Source organism: Thermomyces lanuginosus, assembly GCF_041956635.1.
Source record: "Thermomyces lanuginosus strain ATCC 200065 unplaced genomic scaffold VTN49scaffold_28, whole genome shotgun sequence".
In the NCBI taxonomy this organism is placed as follows: Eukaryota; Fungi; Ascomycota; class Eurotiomycetes; order Eurotiales; family Trichocomaceae; genus Thermomyces; species Thermomyces lanuginosus.
This window is the reverse complement of record NW_027192362.1, coordinates 1-19,356: the sequence shown is the minus strand read 5'-3', so window position 1 is coordinate 19,356 and position 19,356 is coordinate 1. Positions and strand designations below refer to the sequence as shown.

The 19,356-nt window shown below is 52.5% G+C and overlaps 7 protein-coding genes across 7 annotated transcripts; all 7 read left to right on the top strand.

The window, feature by feature from the left end:
• Window positions 1–39: 39 nt before the first annotated feature.
• VTN49DRAFT_3109 (uncharacterized protein) lies at window positions 40–327 on the top strand (the record flags this gene model as incomplete). The annotated part of the gene is made up of 1 exon (XM_069410909.1): window positions 40–327. One exon carries the CDS (start codon window positions 40–42, stop codon window positions 325–327), a length of 288 nt encoding a protein of 95 aa, XP_069268387.1.
• A 192-nt stretch (window positions 328–519) lies between these two features.
• Window positions 520–3,154, top strand: VTN49DRAFT_3108 (uncharacterized protein; the record flags this gene model as incomplete). Its single annotated transcript, XM_069410908.1, has 4 exons — window positions 520–852; window positions 908–1,138; window positions 1,190–1,608; window positions 1,663–3,154. 4 exons carry the CDS (start codon window positions 520–522, stop codon window positions 3,152–3,154), a joined length of 2,475 nt encoding a protein of 824 aa, XP_069268386.1.
• A 1,199-nt stretch (window positions 3,155–4,353) lies between these two features.
• On the top strand, window positions 4,354–7,151 carry VTN49DRAFT_3107 (uncharacterized protein; the record flags this gene model as incomplete). The annotated part of the gene is made up of 2 exons (XM_069410907.1): window positions 4,354–4,966; window positions 5,035–7,151. 2 exons carry the CDS (start codon window positions 4,354–4,356, stop codon window positions 7,149–7,151), a joined length of 2,730 nt encoding a protein of 909 aa, XP_069268385.1.
• A 1,061-nt stretch (window positions 7,152–8,212) lies between these two features.
• Window positions 8,213–8,766, top strand: VTN49DRAFT_3106 (uncharacterized protein; the record flags this gene model as incomplete). Its single annotated transcript, XM_069410906.1, has 3 exons — window positions 8,213–8,333; window positions 8,408–8,483; window positions 8,541–8,766. 3 exons carry the CDS (start codon window positions 8,213–8,215, stop codon window positions 8,764–8,766), a joined length of 423 nt encoding a protein of 140 aa, XP_069268384.1.
• A 57-nt stretch (window positions 8,767–8,823) lies between these two features.
• On the top strand, window positions 8,824–11,814 carry VTN49DRAFT_3105 (uncharacterized protein; the record flags this gene model as incomplete). Its single annotated transcript, XM_069410905.1, has 3 exons — window positions 8,824–8,964; window positions 9,024–11,589; window positions 11,645–11,814. The coding sequence occupies 3 exons, from the start codon at window positions 8,824–8,826 to the stop codon at window positions 11,812–11,814; spliced, it is 2,877 nt and encodes a 958-aa protein (XP_069268383.1).
• Window positions 11,815–13,689: 1,875 nt separating this feature from the next.
• Window positions 13,690–15,559, top strand: VTN49DRAFT_3104 (uncharacterized protein; the record flags this gene model as incomplete). The annotated part of the gene is made up of 5 exons (XM_069410904.1): window positions 13,690–13,795; window positions 13,852–14,083; window positions 14,140–14,590; window positions 14,650–15,077; window positions 15,133–15,559. The coding sequence occupies 5 exons, from the start codon at window positions 13,690–13,692 to the stop codon at window positions 15,557–15,559; spliced, it is 1,644 nt and encodes a 547-aa protein (XP_069268382.1).
• Window positions 15,560–16,256: 697 nt separating this feature from the next.
• Window positions 16,257–19,223, top strand: VTN49DRAFT_3103 (uncharacterized protein; the record flags this gene model as incomplete). The annotated part of the gene is made up of 2 exons (XM_069410903.1): window positions 16,257–16,657; window positions 16,715–19,223. The coding sequence occupies 2 exons, from the start codon at window positions 16,257–16,259 to the stop codon at window positions 19,221–19,223; spliced, it is 2,910 nt and encodes a 969-aa protein (XP_069268381.1).
• Window positions 19,224–19,356: the final 133 nt, after the last annotated feature.

Below are 19,356 nucleotides of genomic sequence, written 5' to 3'. Positions count from 1 at the left end.
ACGGTATTTTATCCTACCCCAACTTTGAACTCAGAGTGGATGGAGAGAAGCGGGCAGTCACGGATAGAAATGGAACATGGCCGGCACCGGGAAGTTGAACTGGTGTGGTGTGGAGTGGGTAGTATCCAACCTGCCAGCGGGACACCAGACGCCGAGCTTTGCGGGCAAGATTCCAGGTTGAACGTCCCGAGTGGCATCCCGGTGAGCTTGTGGGATCCTAGACTTGTCGATCTCAGCATGACGCTCGTCTTTGTGCCGGCCCGGTCTCTGGTTGGAGATCCGGCATCCACCGGCCCGCAAGCACGTGACCCTGTCAGCAGACAGTGAATTGCAAGCTGTCTGATTGGCCAGGCTAGAACCAACTGGACTGTGAAGCTTCCTTTATCGGTTACGATAGTAACGATACGAGCTTCTCCTTGAGTTCGATGGATGTTGGCTTGGCTGGAAAAGGTATTGATACGGTAATTAGTTACAGCCGACTAAACCAGCTTCGGCCTAGCGTGAACGCGTCAAGTGGACATGATTTCATCTCCCTGTGATCCCCTCCGCAATCGGCCATTGTCAACGCGCTCCGCGACGGATACCATGTCCGTGACATCGTCGGGACATTTGCTCGCCGGGAGTGCAGCCGGCCCGTCACAGCCATCCTCCAGGGGTCGATTGCACCGTGGAGGCTCGCTGTGGATTCGGAATCTATCCCGATCGTCCGAAATCTTCCTTCTCCTGGTAGCATTACGCTTGGTGAACGCGCTCTCCTTGCGTACCTTTTTCCAGCCCGATGAGTATTTCCAATCATTAGAACCTGCCTGGCAGGTGGTGTTTGGTAAGGGTAGCGGAGCTTGGATTACATGGGTGAGCTGTTGCACTGGCCGGTCATAAATAGAAGCATGTATTGAGACTGGTATAGGAATGGAAGCATCATTTGCGCTCGTCAATCCACCCCTTAATCTTCGCTACGGTCTACCATATCGCACAATACATAGCGTCCGCATTGCGACTTTCACAACTCTCAACCGCCAATTTGCTCATCGCAGCACCAAAAACAGCTCAAGCTATCATCGCCGCGACCGGTGATTACTTTACATGGAGATTAGCGTCCAGGATATATGAGCGACATAGTGCAGAGGCGTGGGCTGCGGTAAAATTGGAACGAGATTGCTGTACCGAGTGCGCAGCTAATGGTGAATAGTTGGTGTTGACGGTACTGAGTCCCTGGCAATGGTTCTGCTCAACGCGGACCTTCTCAAACTGCCTCGAAACTACCTTAACGGTAGTCGCACTAGATCTGTGGCCATGGAATTGGCTCGCAGATATCAGACAGCCGGACCAGGATACGCGAGATGGCAGCTCGGGAGCAACAGACGGGAATCCTGAGACGGTGAGCCGACTGGCTAGCTATCAGTCGCAGGAAGTCGAAATCAGCAATTCTACCGCCAAGCTTCCGGCGGCTGCGCGCTCCAGCCTTCGCCAAAGCCTCGTTTTGGCGGCAATTGCATGTGTGCTGCGTCCGACAAATATCCTCATCTGGGTGTGTTTGGGAGCTTTTGCTATCTGGCATGCCCCTTGGTTAACTAGAGTGATTCTTGCTCGAGAGGCTCTCAGTTGCGGGTATGGACTTTGTCAGGTCCTCATGGTTCTTGGGTTAATAATATGTTTGAATAGGTTTGGTGTCCTTGGCACGTCCCTTGCCATCGATCGTCTCTACTACGGAACTTGGACGTTTCCGCCGTTCAAGTTTCTTTATTTCAATATTGCCCAATCTCTCTCCGTTTTTTACGGAAGAAATGACTGGCATTACTACCTCTCTCAAGGGTTGCCACTTCTTTTGACAACGGCATTGCCGTTTGCGATCGTTGGAGTATACCAAGCTCTGATGGGCGTCGATTATCCGCCTTCACACCGACGAGCGCTCATCAAGCGGCAACTTGCCGTTGTATGCCTATTTGTGCCATTCGTGATGTCCTTGATCGCCCATAAGGAGGTTCGCTTTATCTATCCCCTCCTACCTGCTCTCCATGTCTTGGCTGTTGAGCCACTTGCGAATTTCTTCCTTCCGGCAGTCTCGTCCTCTTCAAATGTTTATCTTCCACGGAGACTTATTCTTCTATTCTTTATATTTGCGAATATCTCCATTGCCTTATACACCAGCCTTGTTCACGCATCCGGATCACTAACTGTCCTATCTTACTTGCGGGAAAGACATCAAGCGCACCAAGGACTGGTTCCTTCGGGCGGAGCCGATAAAAACATGACGGTGGGATTCTTGATGCCATGTCACAGTACACCCTGGCGATCTCACTTAGTGTTTCCCTCGATCAATGCGTGGGCTCTCTCGTGCGAGCCTCCCATCGATTTGGACGAAACCCAGAAGGCTTCTTACCTCGACGAGGCGGACCAGTTTTATGCGAACCCGGTTGAGTTTCTGGAAAGTCACATGGCCGGTGGCTTGCGGTATCTACCTCGCCGGCCGTCCTACCTGGAATATTCTCAATCACCGCCATATGGTGGCAGCGAAGGAAGCGATCAACATGCATGGCCGGACTACCTGGTTTTCTTTTCCCAACTAGAGCCAACTATGAAGACGGCTCTCCGCGGAAGCTTTTATAATGAGTGCTGGCGAACGTTCAACACGGCATGGCATGATGATTGGCGACGTCGTGGGGATATTGTCGTTTGGTGCCTGGATCCGCTCGAGCAGCAATCATGGTATCGTATCCAACACCGAAGGCATCTGGATGCTCAGAATGAGATATTTAACCGGATGATTTCAAAGATTACTCTAGAGGTTGGGGGAAAGAAGCAAGGCGGTAGCATTTGGAGCAGCCTTCGATTGCTCTCCCTTAGCCCAAAGCGACGTTCCATGCCGTGGCTTTCATACGATACGGTTACCCGTCGATGGCCGTTCGCCACATCACGGCCATTATTCGCTTCCCGTTCATCCTACCCACAATGGCTAGTGGACAATATAGCGAGCATGTCCTCACGACGAAAATCCTCCTTTCTACCGAAATTTCTCCAGCCACAACGGTCATCTATTCGATGGCCTTTTGTACGCTCGTCAAAACGGCCACGGTGGCTACAATTTTCATGCTGGGCGTCCGAGTCATATCACCAAACAGCTTCCGACGATGACGACCGGTCCCTTTGGGACTAGATGCTGTTTTGTTCTGTTGACTCGCGGAGCTTCTCTTTTCTCTGATGATACCCTGCACATAGCTTGTATATATGGTGAATCTTGAAAGAATGTAATAAAAAGTTGATATGTACTTCGATAGCATACTAGTCGTCTTTAGGTCTTCCGGATTTCTAAACGGTAAATTTCTCCAATCGAAAGACGCTTCAAAAATTGAGAAATTCGAAAGCTTATTTCAAATTTCAAAACCGCACCCCATGGCTCCCAAGCTAACCCTAGCCTACGACGACGAGGCGTGTCGCCTTGTCCTTGGCAGCACAGGTCCGGGTGGTTGATGTAAGATATCCTACAACATTGAGATAATATAGTACTTGGTCCCATGGGACGGTGTAAATGCACATTGTCGCTCTTGGGAGCCTTGGAATCGTCGTTGAGCTCTGACATCTCTTCCAGACGAAAAGAAGAATAATATTCTCACCAGATAAAAATGGCACCGTAATACAGGTGATCTGTAGGACAAATTGCTCGGGCTTTAGTGCTCGGCCGAGCACTTCTACAATTTGCACCATCTACTCAGTTCTCGATGCCGTCAAACTATTGAATGGCGAGAATGACGATTTAGACGGCGGCTTGCAGGGCGATGCCGATAACCATAGAAAATGATGTTGACAGACGGAATATCATTCAAAACCGGAGTTTCGAACCAATAATGCAAAAACGAATACCTACCCATGAGAACAGTTTCTGAGTCAACGGCGGAAGAGAACCATGCGAGTACAGTAGCTTCATTCAGTGGCTACTACTTGAGTCGCTCAAGTGCAGGAAGTGATTGTTCATTTCACCAAAGGGTTGACTGCAACTCCAATGTTGTGGCCTTCTAGTTGTTCAACATTCTTGGAGAAACCTCCCTTGGGCTTGCTCAACTTTGCATAGAGGCATGTTTATCCAATTCCGGCCCGTTCAATCAGTGTACTTGCACTTGGGACCTCCGAGTAACTGGCAGATGATTTCGACCGTCACGGAGATGACGAATCAAACGTAAATCACGTGACAAAATTTCATCATTTACCTGGATAGGAATGTGTCAATTAATTCAGCGTATTGCTGAAAGCTGGTCTTTTCAAGCATGTGATTTTTCTAGATTCCTGTGGCCATGAATAGTAGTTTGACGACTGAATCAAGTACTTCATTGCAGACTCGGAAATATCTGCGATGCCATCATGGCATGGGCGCAGAGTCATGATGGGAAGCTAGGACTAGACAGCGCCAGTACGCAGTCCACGTCTTTCCAACCAGATAGCTCATCGTCCGAGCAAACCCGGCCACGCTCGCCGCATACCTACCGTCGTGCCAACTCCGACCACCACGATGTGCAACCTTCGAAAGCTGATCCACTTCAAAACGGTCGATTGATGTCTAGTGGATACAATCGAAAATGGGCACGAACACCTCGAACGTCAAGTGACAGTGGCACGGATGCAGACGATGAACGCACCGGGCTCTTGAAGGGTCTACCGGCAGCGCCAGCACGACCTCGAAAAGGTTTACGAGTGCAACATGCGGCCGAGTCCGACAATGAGGAAGTGGTGCTATGGCCGCCCAGTCGCTCTTCCTGGGCACTGTTTTTCCGGTCGCCATCACCCAAGCCGCTCAAAACCAACAACGCCACCAGCTCATCCTACGATTCGAATTCCATGACGAGGAGAGTGACTGTGCGCCGAAGACATGCTGGAGTTGTACACAGATTGATTGAGACCGCGCTCCTCGGTTCGGTCGCTGGGATCGTATTCCTACGAGAAGACGTGAGATCACTAGCTTTGTCCTGGCGTCGAGGTAAGCTTGCGAGTATCCCAGTAGATGCAGTTCTGGATTCGATTCAGCTGACCGTGATTCCTTTCCAGGACTTTGCACATATATCTCGCTGCTCGTTATCCTTTACGCCGCCTGCCCCATTCGCGTGTCATTTTGGCGCCGCTGTTGGCCGCGTGTTTCTTTCTCACTTACGATACCCACCAGCTTCGACCCAGCTCCGCTGTTATATCCGACTATAATACCCGTTCTTGTTGCTTTGTCTTTGACGCATTTTCGACCAGCGTTGGTTTTGCCAAATATTGTCCTGGGTCTGTCATCTGTTCCTCCTTCTGTCATCCCGGCTTACGACCCCTGTCAGAGCCTAAGCCCAGTGCATTGGTTTATCACTGCCATCCCTATCGTCTTCTCTGAGCATGCCATCTTTTCGTCAACGTCTCCGACACCCTTATCTCTGAGGAACCTGGATTCTGAGCTGCTGTTACTTTTGTATCCGTTACACCGTACATTAATCCTGGTTCTTGACTCACTTGTCAAGACTAGCCTTCTTCCTGCGGAGTTACAGCTGCTAGGAACAGCATTGATCAATTTGTTCCTTTTTGCGATATCGCCGCAAGCAAAAATTCTCAAGGCATTGCTCTGGCTAGGCGGAACCAGCGTCCTCGTGATCTGCGGTGAGGTTCTGACTTGGGAAGTAACCCTGGCCCGGGTACCAACATGGAAATTTCGCCGGAAGCCGAAGCATTTGCGCACGCCTAAGGGCATTCTCAATTCCATTGACCATCGCATTTGCGAAACACTCGACTGGCTTGTGACGTCGGCGGCGGGAGGGACAGAACCCGGTTCGGATAGTGATGAGCAAGAAGATTTCGGGACGTGTTATACAGAGACACGCAGTAAACCATTCCATCGTCACCGGTCTTCGAATTCAAATTCTAGCTCTAAATCCGACGGAACCAAGTCCGATGGCTTATGGCCAGGTTCATGGGCCAGCACAAAGCAGTTCTTGTCATTCTCGCAACAACGGGACACCACATCCGCAGTGGATGATGCCGACTCTGCACGGCCATCAGACCAACTGCGGACGACCAGTCGTGGTCGACGCAAGCGATCCATGCCACCTGGATTGGCATCTTTCCTGTCCCTGACGTCTGCGCAAGCGCGTGTTCGAAGATGGCTGTATGCCGCGTATATCTTTGCGGCGACTACGTTGATCATTGATTTCTTGGTGCGGAAATTTGTTGCGAGCGAAGCACTGCATGGGATTGATCCCTTTGGATGGGCTCTTGGATATCTCTTTGGAAACATCCCTTCTTTCCGACTCTGGGTGGTCATGCTTAATCTGGAGCAGTGGATCGCCTTGCCGCAAAACCGCGGCGATGGGCACTTGAGTTGTTCGTTTGGCTGGGTTGAGCACCTACGCCGCGACACCTTTGGCGAGGCCAGTACACGTTTACTGGTCAGCGCTTACTGCGTGGTCGTTCTGATAGTAGGCATGGCTATTGTTCTAAAACTCAGCCAAATAGCCGAAGTAGACACCCGTCGCAAAGTGTTCCACGGAATGATGGTGCAGATGTTTCTACCGGTGACATATGTCGATCCCACCTTCGTCTCTCTGGCGTACAGTTTGGTCCTAGCCATCTTTCTACTCTTGGATCTCTTCCGCGCCTTACAAGTCCCGCCGATCGCGAAACCGCTGACCTATTTCCTGGCGCCATATACGGATGGTCGTGATCATCGTGGGCCAGTCATTGTATCCCACATTTTCCTCCTGATTGGGTGTGCCATCCCACTCTGGCTTTCTCTCGCCGATCTCCCACGGACGGGAGAATGGCCGTGGGCTGGGTGGGATGTTCTGATCCGCAACGTCGGCATGGTGAGTGGCGTGGTCTGTGTGGGTATTGGGGATGCGGCAGCGTCGCTTGTTGGACGTCGCTACGGACGTCTCAAATGGTTCTGGGGCGGCGACAAATCACTCGAAGGCAGTGTGGCTTTCGCGCTCTCCGTATTCACTGGCTTGATCCTGGCCCGAGTATGGCTGACTGTGGGTGGGTGGTATGCTGAGCGTGTATCCTGGATGCTGGTTGTGATCAAGTCCATCCTGGCAGCGGGCGGTGCGAGTGTCACCGAGGCGGTTCTCACAGGGGGCAATGACAACGTCATTGTCCCAGTTGTTCTGTGGTTACTGGTCCGGGGTCTCAACCTCTAGCTGAGACTTCTCGAACTTTGTATTTTCATGTCTTATTTTGCGGATACCTCTGATGTCGTGGGTTTCATGTTTACGGTGTACAGGATTGGCGGCTTGTGTTGGACCTACAATTTGTCTCTATACCCCCCTTTCTACTCGATTTGTTTGTCTCTAGACGGTTACATGTATAATGGGTCTAGCAAACGAAGGAATATAAAGACAGAAAATGGCGGTCTGATCAATCTTCAATCAATCCATATTAGCACACGATTTTCATCGTAATTCTTTCGCCAGTTGCTCCAATGCTTTCATCGAAAACGGCAGAGATCGGTTAAAAGGCACGTCTCTTGCTGCTCCATGCTGTGGAGATGTTCCGCCTCACCGTCCATGCACGCCGGACTGGATAGAGAACGTTCTCGCACCGACTGACCGGGTTACACCAAGGCGATTGTGGTCGACAATGCATTGCCACGTTGTCGTCCCTCCTGCTGTCTCATTCTCCTGTCCCGGCCGACTGTTTAGACGGCTTCATTCCTGCATCTGTCACTAAAGGATGTGTTCAGCGAGTAGCATGGTCAAACTCCTCTTTTTGCGGGTTATCACATTCTGGGACCTTCTGGTGCAATGTGCCCGTCGCCAGGGCTTCCTCGGTTCGCTTGCACCGCCTGGATCATTTCAGATGGCTCCATTTTATCGCCATCTTGCGGCAAGGTACTTTGGCTTGGCAACTCTCTTGCGGGGAACTAACGTCGATCTAACGTAGGTGAATTTCCTATCTGGTGATAGTTCGCGCATCCTGCAGCTCGATCATCCAGCCAGTTGACCTGTTGACTAGGCAGCTCTGGCTAGACTCGCTGCCAAAAATTCCAACACATTTTGCTGTCCCTGGGCCCATTTCCAAGGCATCCGCCCTCTGCCTTTAGATCATGTGATCAGAATACTGTATTAGCCGGAATCCGCTCCCGATCGCGGGCCCAGAGAGGAAGGCGGTGCTAAGCTCTGGGGTTCCTTATCATGTCATCGCCCACTCGTTGGCGTTATCTCTGGGCAGACTAAACCTAAACTGGAAGATTAATTACATAATGCCTGACCGCCTCAACTGGACCAGTCAGGCGGCTGCCTCAGCTTGGGTCACGCCCCCCTCTGACTCTCCAAGCGCAGATAGAGAGGCACTCATCACCTCATCATCCTACACTTTAAGAAGTTAGGCGCATTCGGGAGATAACCAAGTCATTCCTTCATCCTCTCCGTCTCCCTTACTTTTCCCTTTCATGTAGTTCCCTGTCCACCTCTCTCCTCTCTTGTCGTTTCTCCGTCGCGTTCCCCGTCCTATCTTATCTCTCTATCAGTCAGGTACATCATCGTCATTGCCTGTCGGAACCTTGGGAGCTAACCCCATAGTCCATCCAGAACATCCGATAACTTCCACCCCTTTCTCCATCCCTGTCTTGCCACCGTGCTTACACGGGCCGTCAGCTCGGTCGGTCACCGACGCCTTCGTCTCAGTGACTCGATTGTTTGGCCTGTCGATTGCATTGCGCCTGGTGCTCTTATCACCAACATCACCGGACGATCCCGTGAACCCCGGATGAGGCGCGCGTTCTCGCCATCAGCTAGTATTTCGGAGTCGAGGTAGTTGTAATGGGCGGAGCACAGCGGGTGTGCACGACATCTACCAGCTGATTCCCCAGCCATGGCGGCTCCTCACAGCAACGTCTCCTCGCCGTCCAGGCGAGCACGGGACGGCCACACCGAGGTTCAGATTGGCCGTTACGTGCGATTAGATGAAATAGGGCGGGGGAGCTTCGCAACGGTATACCAAGGAATTCATTCCGTAAGTTGAGCCTTCTCCTATCGAACGAGCTGGGCAGATGGCTGACGCACAGCGCATAGAAGCATCGAACATACGTGGCTATCAAGTCTGTGAACCTGTCCAAGCTGAATAAAAAGCTCAAAGATAATCTTTCATCTGAGATAGAAATTCTCAAAGGCCTTCATCATCCCCATATTGTCGCACTGATTGATTGCTATGAAACCACTTCTCACATCCATCTGGTCATGGAGTACTGCGCCCTGGGTGATCTGTCAATCTTCATTAAACGGCGGGACACATTGGCTGAGCATCGTTATACCCGCGACATGATTGCCAAGTATCCCAACCCCCGTGTCGGCGGGCTCAACGAGACCGTCGTCCGCCATTTCTTGAAACAGCTTTCCAGTTCACTCAAGTTTCTTCGTGACCGGAATCTCATTCACCGCGATATCAAGCCTCAAAATCTGCTGCTGTGTCCCTCTCCCGTTTTGTATCGAACCGGCGTCACTCAAGTGATTCCGTATAAGGGAAGTGACGACTCCTTCACTCCGCTGGTCGGACTGGAGACGCTTCCCATGCTCAAGATTGCGGATTTCGGATTCGCTCGCTCTCTCCCCTCCACCTCGTTAGCAGAGACGCTGTGCGGCTCTCCGCTGTACATGGCTCCAGAGATTCTGCGGTATGAGAAGTATGATGCCAAGGCTGACCTGTGGTCCGTGGGCACGGTTTTGTATGAGATGGTTGTTGGAAAGCCCCCGTTCCGAGCCTCTAACCATGTCGAACTATTGCGCCGTATTGAAAAAGGGGAAGACCGTATCAAGTTCCCGGCGGATATCGAGGTGTCCGATGAAGTCAAAGGCCTTATTAAAGCATTGCTCAAGAGAAATCCCGTGGAGCGGATGAGCTTCGATGACTTCTTCAATCACCCTGTTCTTACGGAGGAGATTCCCGGGCTGGTGGGCGACGATGTGCCGGCACATCGGCGGGCCATAGAACCTGATGAGCCCCTTGAATCCGAAGAATCCAAGTCACGGCCTCTTCGAAGTGGCCGGTCATTTGACGAAGCAAGGCGTTTGCCTGTCTCTACAGCTGGACGATCGCCGCCGACAATACCGCCGCAACCTTCCAGCCCACGTGTGCGGTCACCGAAACCTGACACTCTTCAGCGCGTATCCAGTGCTGAGAAGCTGTCACGGGGCGATCGACAACGAGCAACACAAACGGCCCGGCGGCCTCCCCCAGTGTCACACGCAACCGCCCCTGGTCGTCAGCAGCTCTCAGAACAAACGCCCGTTTCGCGACAACATCAAACGACCCCTCCGGCTAATGAACGAGCGGCTAGAGAAGACGAGGAGCGGGAGCGGGCTGCTCAAGATGTTGCCTTTGAGCGTGACTACGTGGTCGTGGAAAAGCGGGCAGTCGAAGTGAACGCCTTTGCAGACGAGCTGGCAAATAGTCCCCGGATCCGAGGTGCTGTGCCTCATTCTGGGTCACGGCAGACGGGTAATGGCATTGTGCGGCGGGCAACGGTGCAGCATGTTCCTACATCAAACAATGCCTCATCACCAAAGGCGCTACAAGTCGCCACTGGTCGACCGAGGGCTGAGGGTCATCAACGCCAAGGCTCTTACGAACGTCGGTATGGACAGAGCCCGACATCCGCCACGTCCACCATCTCCAAGGCGCTTAACTTGGCCAGCGAGCGGCTCTTTGGTATCGGGTTCTCGCCGCCGCTTGCACTGGGGAAAGGCGGGCGGTCGCCTCCAATGGGTTACAGCCCCTTTCCTGCCTATCCTGCCCCTCAACAGAGTCTCATCACTACGGGAGAGGAAGGAAAACAGACGAATGTGGATGAGGACACAAAGACGGTGCAGACTCTCGAGGAATGTGCCACCCGCAGTGATGTTGTCTACGGATTTGCGGAGGTCAAGTATAAGCAACTCATCCCTCTCACACCTGCGTCAGAAACCGATCAATCCGGGAAGATCGGAGATATGCCAATCGGTGACGACGGCGAGCTGACGCCGGATGTTGTCGTCACATTATCAGAAGAGGCACTAGTGTTGTATGTCAAAGCGTTGGCGCTGCTGGCCAAGTCGATGGATATTGCCGGGACCTGGTGGGCGCGGAAGAATCGGGGAGAACGGCTAGGCGATGGTAGAGAAGGCCTGTCCGCTACAAGCGCATTGGTCGGTACCCGTATAAACAATGTGGTGCAATGGGTCCGCAATCGTTTCAACGAGGTGCTGGAAAAGGCCGAGTTTGTGCGGTTGAAGCTGCAAGAAGCGCAACGCAAGCTTCCGCCCGACCATCCTAGTCACCCTAACAACCATCCTCCGGGTACCAGCTCCGTGAGCGCACTGGGGACCTCTGCTGACAACGTCGTGATCAGCACCGGGATCACGGCAGAGAAACTCATGTACGATCGAGCGTTGGAAATGAGCCGGGCGGCGGCCATCAATGAACTCACGGGGGAAGACCTTCCCGGTTGCGAGATCGCTTACGTTACTGCCATTCGGATGCTCGAGGCCGTTCTGGAAAAGGACGAAGTGTCTCGTCCAGGAAAGGGAGAAAAAGCTGGGGATGCTGGAGACAAGATAATGCTCGATGGCGTCCAGATGGAAGATCGTCAGGTTGTCCTAAAACGTACGTGCTGGAGTTGTACCGTTTCCCGCTGCTTGTGACTGACCTAATTGCGCAGTTGTGGCGAGCATCCGTGCTCGACTGACGTCCATCCGCAAGAAGCTGGCTGTGATCAACAAGCGAGCGTCGGCTCCTCCATCCGGTGCTACTGTGGCCAAAGCAGCCACCAACCGTCCAGGCTCCCCCGCCGTAATGTCCCCTGGTGTTGGAGTCAGCCCGCCGCGGTGACCTTCTCTTATCCAGTTGTTCGCAACTCTTTTTGATAAATTTTTTCCCTTTTCCTCTATTTTGTGTTTTACGATTGCCACGTTTGGTCTCGGGAGCTGGTATCCTCCCTACAGAATCTCTCTTCGTCATTACTGGTGGTTTTAATGACCTTTTTGCCAGGATTTTTATCTTCGTGACGAGTTTCCATCAGGTCAGCAGATGCATACACGATTTGGTTTGCCTACATGCGCGGGATGATACTTGGCATGGCGCTGAATGCGGTTGGACGGGATATTATGAATCTGCTCTCCGGAACGGCGCCATTGATGATGAGAGGACAATCATTTGACTGTATATAGCGCCATGATTTACTACCTTTACTATTATTACTACTTGTTGGGCCGTGCTTTCGCGGGAGTTGCGGTTTCTTTGGTGATTGCTTGGGAGAACAATGGCTTGTTGAATCGATTGACGATTGGTTTGGGTGGCAGTGTGTTATTATCGATCTGAGAGGGTCAGATATCCCAGAATGCATTCATTCATTGCAAATAACTGTCAAAGAACAATGAACCGGCTATTTCTTCGGTGATTAGGATCAAAGACTGTATAGAGCTTCGGAGCTTTCGGGTTTCCGCCGTTCCGGTCCAGGTTCCCAAGCACTTGATCGGTTCGCCAGCTTAACCGCTCCAGCTTGCCCTGTCAACATTTGTGGGTACTTAATCGGGCCGCTCAAAGTCCCGAACGTCTCTGTAGAATACATTCCTTCCGGCCCGAAGACCGGGAAAGAGATTGATCGGCCCATTGATAAGATTACTCACGCCCCGATCTAGTCCATTGACAGGCGTTTCCATACTTCCCTCTGGAACAGCCGAACGGACCGAACTAATTCGGTATGGAGCCTACACCCAAGCAATACACTACCAGCTGGTGCTTGAATTGCCGCTAGAAGCCGCGAGATGACAATCAAGGATGACGTGATCGATCGATTCTATGCGTCGCTCCACTATTCAGGGTCAGCTTCCGTGGGTCCGTCGCATTTGTGGATCAGGAAAAGAACCGCCGCACGCCTGTAGCAAATTTTTTCTTTTTTTCTTCTCGCCCCCTTTTCGCTTCCCGAGCGGGCTCTAGCCAAAAAAGGGTGGGAAGAGACGGAACTGTCGGGAGATGCCGAGGCATGGAGTCTCCAGAGAGAGCTGGTGACAGTGTCAAACTACCAGTCTTCTGCTTTGTCAATGACGTGATCGAGATGGTGGATACCTTAGGGCTCTCCGTTTCATAGCCCTAAAGGTTTTTTCCCTCTTCAGGTTGATTTCAGGCTCAAGAGCCATAGATTCCGTAGTCCTCTAGGTTGCTTCAATTTCCTAGTGTTATTTTCTTCTCTTCTTATGCTTGTTTCAATAAAAGAACTGGGAACGGAATGAATGATATTGTTCTTACTACGGCCTTCTTGAACAAGAACTGCTGATCCCAGCCAAAACGCGTTACGAACACAATTTGCATTGCATCACTTTACGCGCAAGCACATCATCGTCCCTTTGCTCTTGGCCATTACGCTTCGACTCGAAATCCCGCCACTCAGTCGCATGTTGGCTCGCCTGCGTCGCTTGGGGCTCTGAATCAGGTGTAACCCTGGCTTGTGAAAACAGGAGCTCAGAAAAGCAAATCGTTTTTTCATTCCTCGGCCCTCGATTATTATTCGCCTTTGCCGTGCCTCAATATACATAGTGTTGCAGCCTTGGTTGTTTATACTATGGACGCCGAGAGCTAGCAGGTCAGCACTGTCTTGCTTCTTTATTTTATAAAAACGCATCGTTTTACTCTTGCAAGATTTAACTTCGTCGTTCGGAGAGACATTTTCTACAAGACAAGAGACTCACCAGACGGGTGATTTTCATCATGGCGTCTCTCAAGAACGGCGACGGTCCGGTCAAGGCCACGGAGACCAATGTCCAGACGCCTTCTGGCGAGGTGCCCAAGAGGGCTGATGGGATCTCACAACTATGTACGACAATATCAATCAGGATTCTGATAGCATTCAGCTGGCTAACATGGTGTTAGATGAGGGCAATGTCTTTCATACCACGCCCGACAGCCGCCGCCAAATTGGTGTGTTCACGGCAATATTCCTCATCTTTAACCGCATCATCGGCACAGGTATCTTCGCAACACCGAGTGCCATTCTCTCCTTGACGGGGAGCGTTGGCCTATCGCTCTTTATTTGGGTTGCGGGCACGTTTATTGCGCTGGCTGGTACGGCGGTGTACCTGGAATGGGGTACTGCGATCCCAAGGTAGGATATATATTGAGCAGCTTTCCCGTCCAAATACTAACGCTCGCATCTTTCAGGAATGGCGGTGAAAAGAACTACCTGGAATATGTTTACACCAAGCCCAAGTTCTTCGCCACGGCCATGTTCGCCGCGTACGCTGTGCTCCTCGGCTGGGCTGCGGGTAACAGCGTCATCTTCGGCCAGTACATCCTCAACGCTGCGCAAGTGGAGGTCAACCGTTGGAATCAGCGTGGCGTTGGTTTGGCCTGCATTACTGCCGCTTTCCTCGTCCACGCGTTCGCGCTGAAATGGGGCCTGAGGCTGCAGAACCTCCTTGGCACCATCAAACTGTTCATTGTTTTGATCATTGTCGTCTCCGGCTGGGTGGCTCTCGGTGGCCATCTCAAGGTTGAGAAACCAAACAACTTCTCGAATGCCTTTGAGGGCACTCGCGGGAGTGGCTACAGTATTGTCAACGCGTTGTATAACGTGATTTGGTCGTTCATCGGATATTCGAACGCCAATTACGTGAGTTTTCCCATAAAATATTTGGTATCCCGATGGTTGAACTGACATTCGTTGTCCAGGCGTTGAGTGAAACCCGCAATCCAACCCGAACACTCAAGATCGCCGCTCCTGTGGCGGTCATCTCCGTTGGCATCTTGTACATTCTCGTCAACATTGCCTACTTTGCCGCCGTCCCCAAGCAGGAGATCATAGAGTCTGGTCAGATCGTTGCCGCGACATTCTTCCGTAACGTCATGGGCGAAAGTGCCGAGCGAGCCATGTCGGTCTTTGTGGCCCTGTCGGCCTTTGGCAACATTTTGTCCGTGCTGTTCTCCCAGGGACGCATTGTTCAAGAGCTCGGCCGTGAGGGCGTGCTTCCGTTCTCGAAGTTCTTTGCCAGCAATTGGCCTACGAATTCTCCCGCGGCCGGCCTGTTTGAGCACTGGCTTGTCTCGGTCATTGTCATGCTGGCGCCTCCGCCAGGTGATGCATACAACTTCCTCCTCAAGTGAGTCCAGAATTATGTTATGGAATTCAAGAGTCAATTGCTGATAAAACTCCAGCCTTATCTCCTATCCGCTCGCCATTGTGAACGTCTTTGTCTCTGCCGGTCTGATCTGGATCTACCTCAACCCGTCCAAGTTCCCATCATGGTCGCCGGGCATCCGCGCTACGCTACCCGTTGTCATTTTCTTCTTCCTCTCCAACGTGTATCTGACCGTTGCCCCATACATTCCTCCTGATGAGGGTGAAAGCGTCTATGAGCAACTCCCCTATTACCTTCATTGCGTCGTCGCTATTGGCGTCTTTGCCCTCGGAGGCGTCTACTACATCTTCTGGGCAATTCTTCTGCCACGGATATTCAAGTACTCGCTTATCAAAGACACCATTGTCGGTGCGGATGGCTGGTCACGGACGGTGTTTGTTCGTGTTCCGCAAGACCAGATCAAACAAGTTGCCGCACATGATGATGAAGAAAGTCGTATCTAATGTCTCGTTATTTCTGGTTGTATATAGACGAATTTGAAGATACCTCCCTCTAATAACGTCTCAATTCCCTTATTCTATGTCCCAGTGATCTATAGATGTCCATCCACGGCCTGCCCCCGAAGGACAGGGAAATGGAATCTTCAAACTAACTGGATGAACTTTCTAGCAGTCTCAGGGAAGGTTCCCAAGTCGTGGAAGAACACTTAACTGGCAACACCGGAGACCCGACTGGGACCCGAAGAGCGTGGACTGCATGGGAGTTTTACGGAGGATGGTGAACGAAATGCTGCAGGTACCGCGAGGATTTGTAGGAAATTTCTCACCGCCTAAAATATTCTGCCGGAAAAATAGTTCTTCACCGCCCAAAATCGGAGAATATGATTGGTGATTCGAGGTATCACTGAACAGTTTTGCTGTAGTTTGGCTTTCGCTGCTTTTCCATGCTGGTTCTTTTGTTTCGATGGGGTCGATCAGTTGAAGGGATTTATTGGTCTCATCTTGCTCGGCATACGAGACTGTAAATCTCTAGGAATCCCAGCAGTGGTGGTGGACCATTTCTCGGCACGTCATCCAGATCTGAATCCAGTAGGTAGATCACACATCCCCGAATCCGGCTCAACCAGTCGGCGCTTCTGGAGACGACAATTGGGTTTTGAGCTCTCGTGGGTCAAATGCATTGAGTGCAATGCATCATCGAATGCCGTTGCCGCGAGTCTGGTCCGCGCCGAGACTAGTCGCTGGTCGCCCGCTGCCGACCGGCGCGTCGGTGTCGTCAGCCTGTCGGCTGGTCCCTCGCCGCCCCGCTACTACACTCGCTGCTGTCTGTTCAGCTGCCCCTCACCACCTTCAAAACACCAACAACTACGCACGTCAACTCCAAGTTGCTTCGCATCCGCGTATCCTCGGCCAGATCATCCCAAGAAGACTGTGTTCGTATCGCAGAATGTGTCGTTCCCATCATGCTGCCGACGAGTCTATTGGCTCGACCATTGTCCACGACCGGGAGGTGCTGCCGGCCAATGTCAAGCCTACCCACTATGATTTGACGCTGGAGCCGGATTTTGAGAAATTTACCTACGAAGGAACTGTAATCATTGAGTATGCTTACGATCGTATACCCAAAATCGTGTAATGTTGCTGATGATCCGTAACTAGTCTCAATGTCGTGGAAGACACCAACTCCATCTCTCTCAATACGAATGAAATTGAAATCCATAGCACAGAGATCACCGCCAATGGCGCGATTGTCTCCTCGTCGCCGAAGATCAGCGTCGACAATGACAAGCAAATCACGACGCTGGAGTTTGACCGGACCATTCCCGCAGGGTCCAAGGCGCAGTTGAAGCACACTTTCACGGGTATCCTGAACGACAAGATGGCTGGTTTCTACAGGTCGTCATACAAGACCGCGAATGGCGAAACCAGGTACATTGCGTCCACGCAGATGGAGCCTACGGATGCTCGACGAGCATTCCCATGCTTTGATGAACCAGCCCTCAAGGCCGAGTTCACCATTACACTGATTGCGGACAAGCACATGACATGCCTGAGCAACATGGACGTTGCCTCCGAAACAGAAGTGCAGTCCAAGATCACCGGCGGCAAGAGGAAAGCGGTCAAGTTCAACAAGACGCCCGTCATGTCGACCTACCTTGTCGCGTTTATCGTCGGTGAACTCAACTACATCGAGACGAACAACTTTAGGGTGCCCGTTCGAGTATTTGCGACGCCGGATCAGAACATTGAACACGGTCGATTCTCTCTCGAGTTGGCTGCTCGCACGTTGGCCTTTTATGAGAAGAAGTTCGATAGTCCATATCCTCTGCCAAAGATGGATATGGTGGCTGTCCCGGATTTCAGCGCCGGAGCGATGGAAAATTGGGGTTTGGTCACGTATCGTATCGTGGACTTGCTGCTGGATGAGAAAACGTCCGGTGCCTCTGTCAAGGAACGGATTGCAGAGACAGTGCAACACGAACTGGCTCACCAGTGGTTCGGTAACCTGGTCACCATGGACTTCTGGGATGGTCTATGGTTGAACGAAGGGTTCGCCACGTGGATGTCGTGGTATTCTTGCAACGAGTTCTTCCCGGAGTGGAAAGTGTGGCAGACCTACGTGATCGACAACCTGCAGAGTGCGCTGTCCCTCGACTCCCTGCGGAGCAGCCACCCTATCGAGGTTCCGGTCAAGCGGGCGGACGAAATCAACCAGATCTTCGACGCCATTTCGTACTCCAAGGGATCGTCGGTGCTGCGGATGATCTCCAAGTATCTGGGCGAGGAAACGTTCCTTCAGGGTGTACGTAACTACATTAAGAAGCATGCTTACGGCAACACCCGAACAAATGACCTCTGGGCAGCCCTGGGTGAGGCCAGCGGCAAGCCAGTTGAGAAGGTCATGGACATCTGGACCAAGAAGGTCGGGTTCCCCGTGGTGCAGGTGGCTGAAAATGCAGAGGCGGGCACTCTGAAGCTGAAGCAAAACCGGTTCCTGCGCACAGGTGACGTGAAGCCCGAGGAGGACACCACGATTTACCCGGTGATGCTGGGCCTGCGAACCCGACAGGGCATCCAAGAAGACCTCCTGCTAGATCAGCGCGAGGGAGAGTTCAAAGTCCCGGATCTGGATTTCTTCAAATTGAATGCAGATCACGCGGGACTTTACCGGACCTCATACACACCGGAGCGGCTGGAAAAGCTTGGCAAGGCGGCGAAGGAGGGTCTGTTGACGGTGGAGGACCGTGCTGGCATGGTGGCCGACTCTGGCGCGCTCACGTCCGCTGGATATCAAAAGACATCCGGGCTGCTGGCGCTGCTCAAGGGCTTCGACAGCGAAACGGAATACATCGTCTGGAACGAGATCCTGACGCGGATCGCGGCGGTGCGACAAGCATGGCTGTTTGAGGACAAGAAGATCGGCGACGCGCTCAAGGCGTTCCAGCGGTCTCTGGTCAGCGAGCGGGCGCGACAGATTGGATGGCAGTTCTCGGACAAGGACGGCCACATCGAGCAGCAATTCAAGGCGCTGCTGTTCGGCAGCGCGGGTGCTGCGGACGACCCGACAGTGGTTGCCGCCGCGCAGGACATGTTCTCGCGGTTCGCAGCAGGCGACCACTCCGCGATCCACCCGAACCTCCGAGGCAGCGTGTTCAGCATCGCTCTCCGCCACGGCGGCGAGAAAGAGTACAACGTCATCCTGGACCGGTACCACAATGCGCCGACATCGGACGAGAAGAACACTGCGCTACGGGCACTCGGCGCCTCCGAGGACCCAGCCCTGATCCGCCGCACGCTCGAACTCGCTAGCAACCCGGCCGAAGTACGCGACCAGGACGTCTACCTGCCGCTCTCTGGCCTGCGCACCCACCGCGGTGGCGTCGAGGAGCGCTGGCGCTGGCTCACGAGCAACTGGGACGACATCGTCCGCCGCTTGCCCCCGTCGCTGACGATGCTCAGCACTGTGGTGCAGCTCACCGCGTCGGCGTTCTGCACCGAGGAACAGCTCCGCGCCGTGGAGGCCTTCTTCGCGGACAAGGATACCAAGGGCTTTGACCGTGCCGTGCAGCAGAGTCTTGATGCAATCCGGGCCAAAGCGCATTGGGTCCGGCGTGATGCTGCCGATGTCGAGGGCTGGTTGAAGAGCAACGGATTCCTTACTCAATAAGCTCATTAATTAATCTCTGGACTTACTACTCTACTCAATGGATGTTCCCATGCCTTAATAACCAATGGGATAGAAGAACATTTTCCGGGTTCCAAAAACTACTAGCTACTCTTCAAATGTAGAATATCCCCAG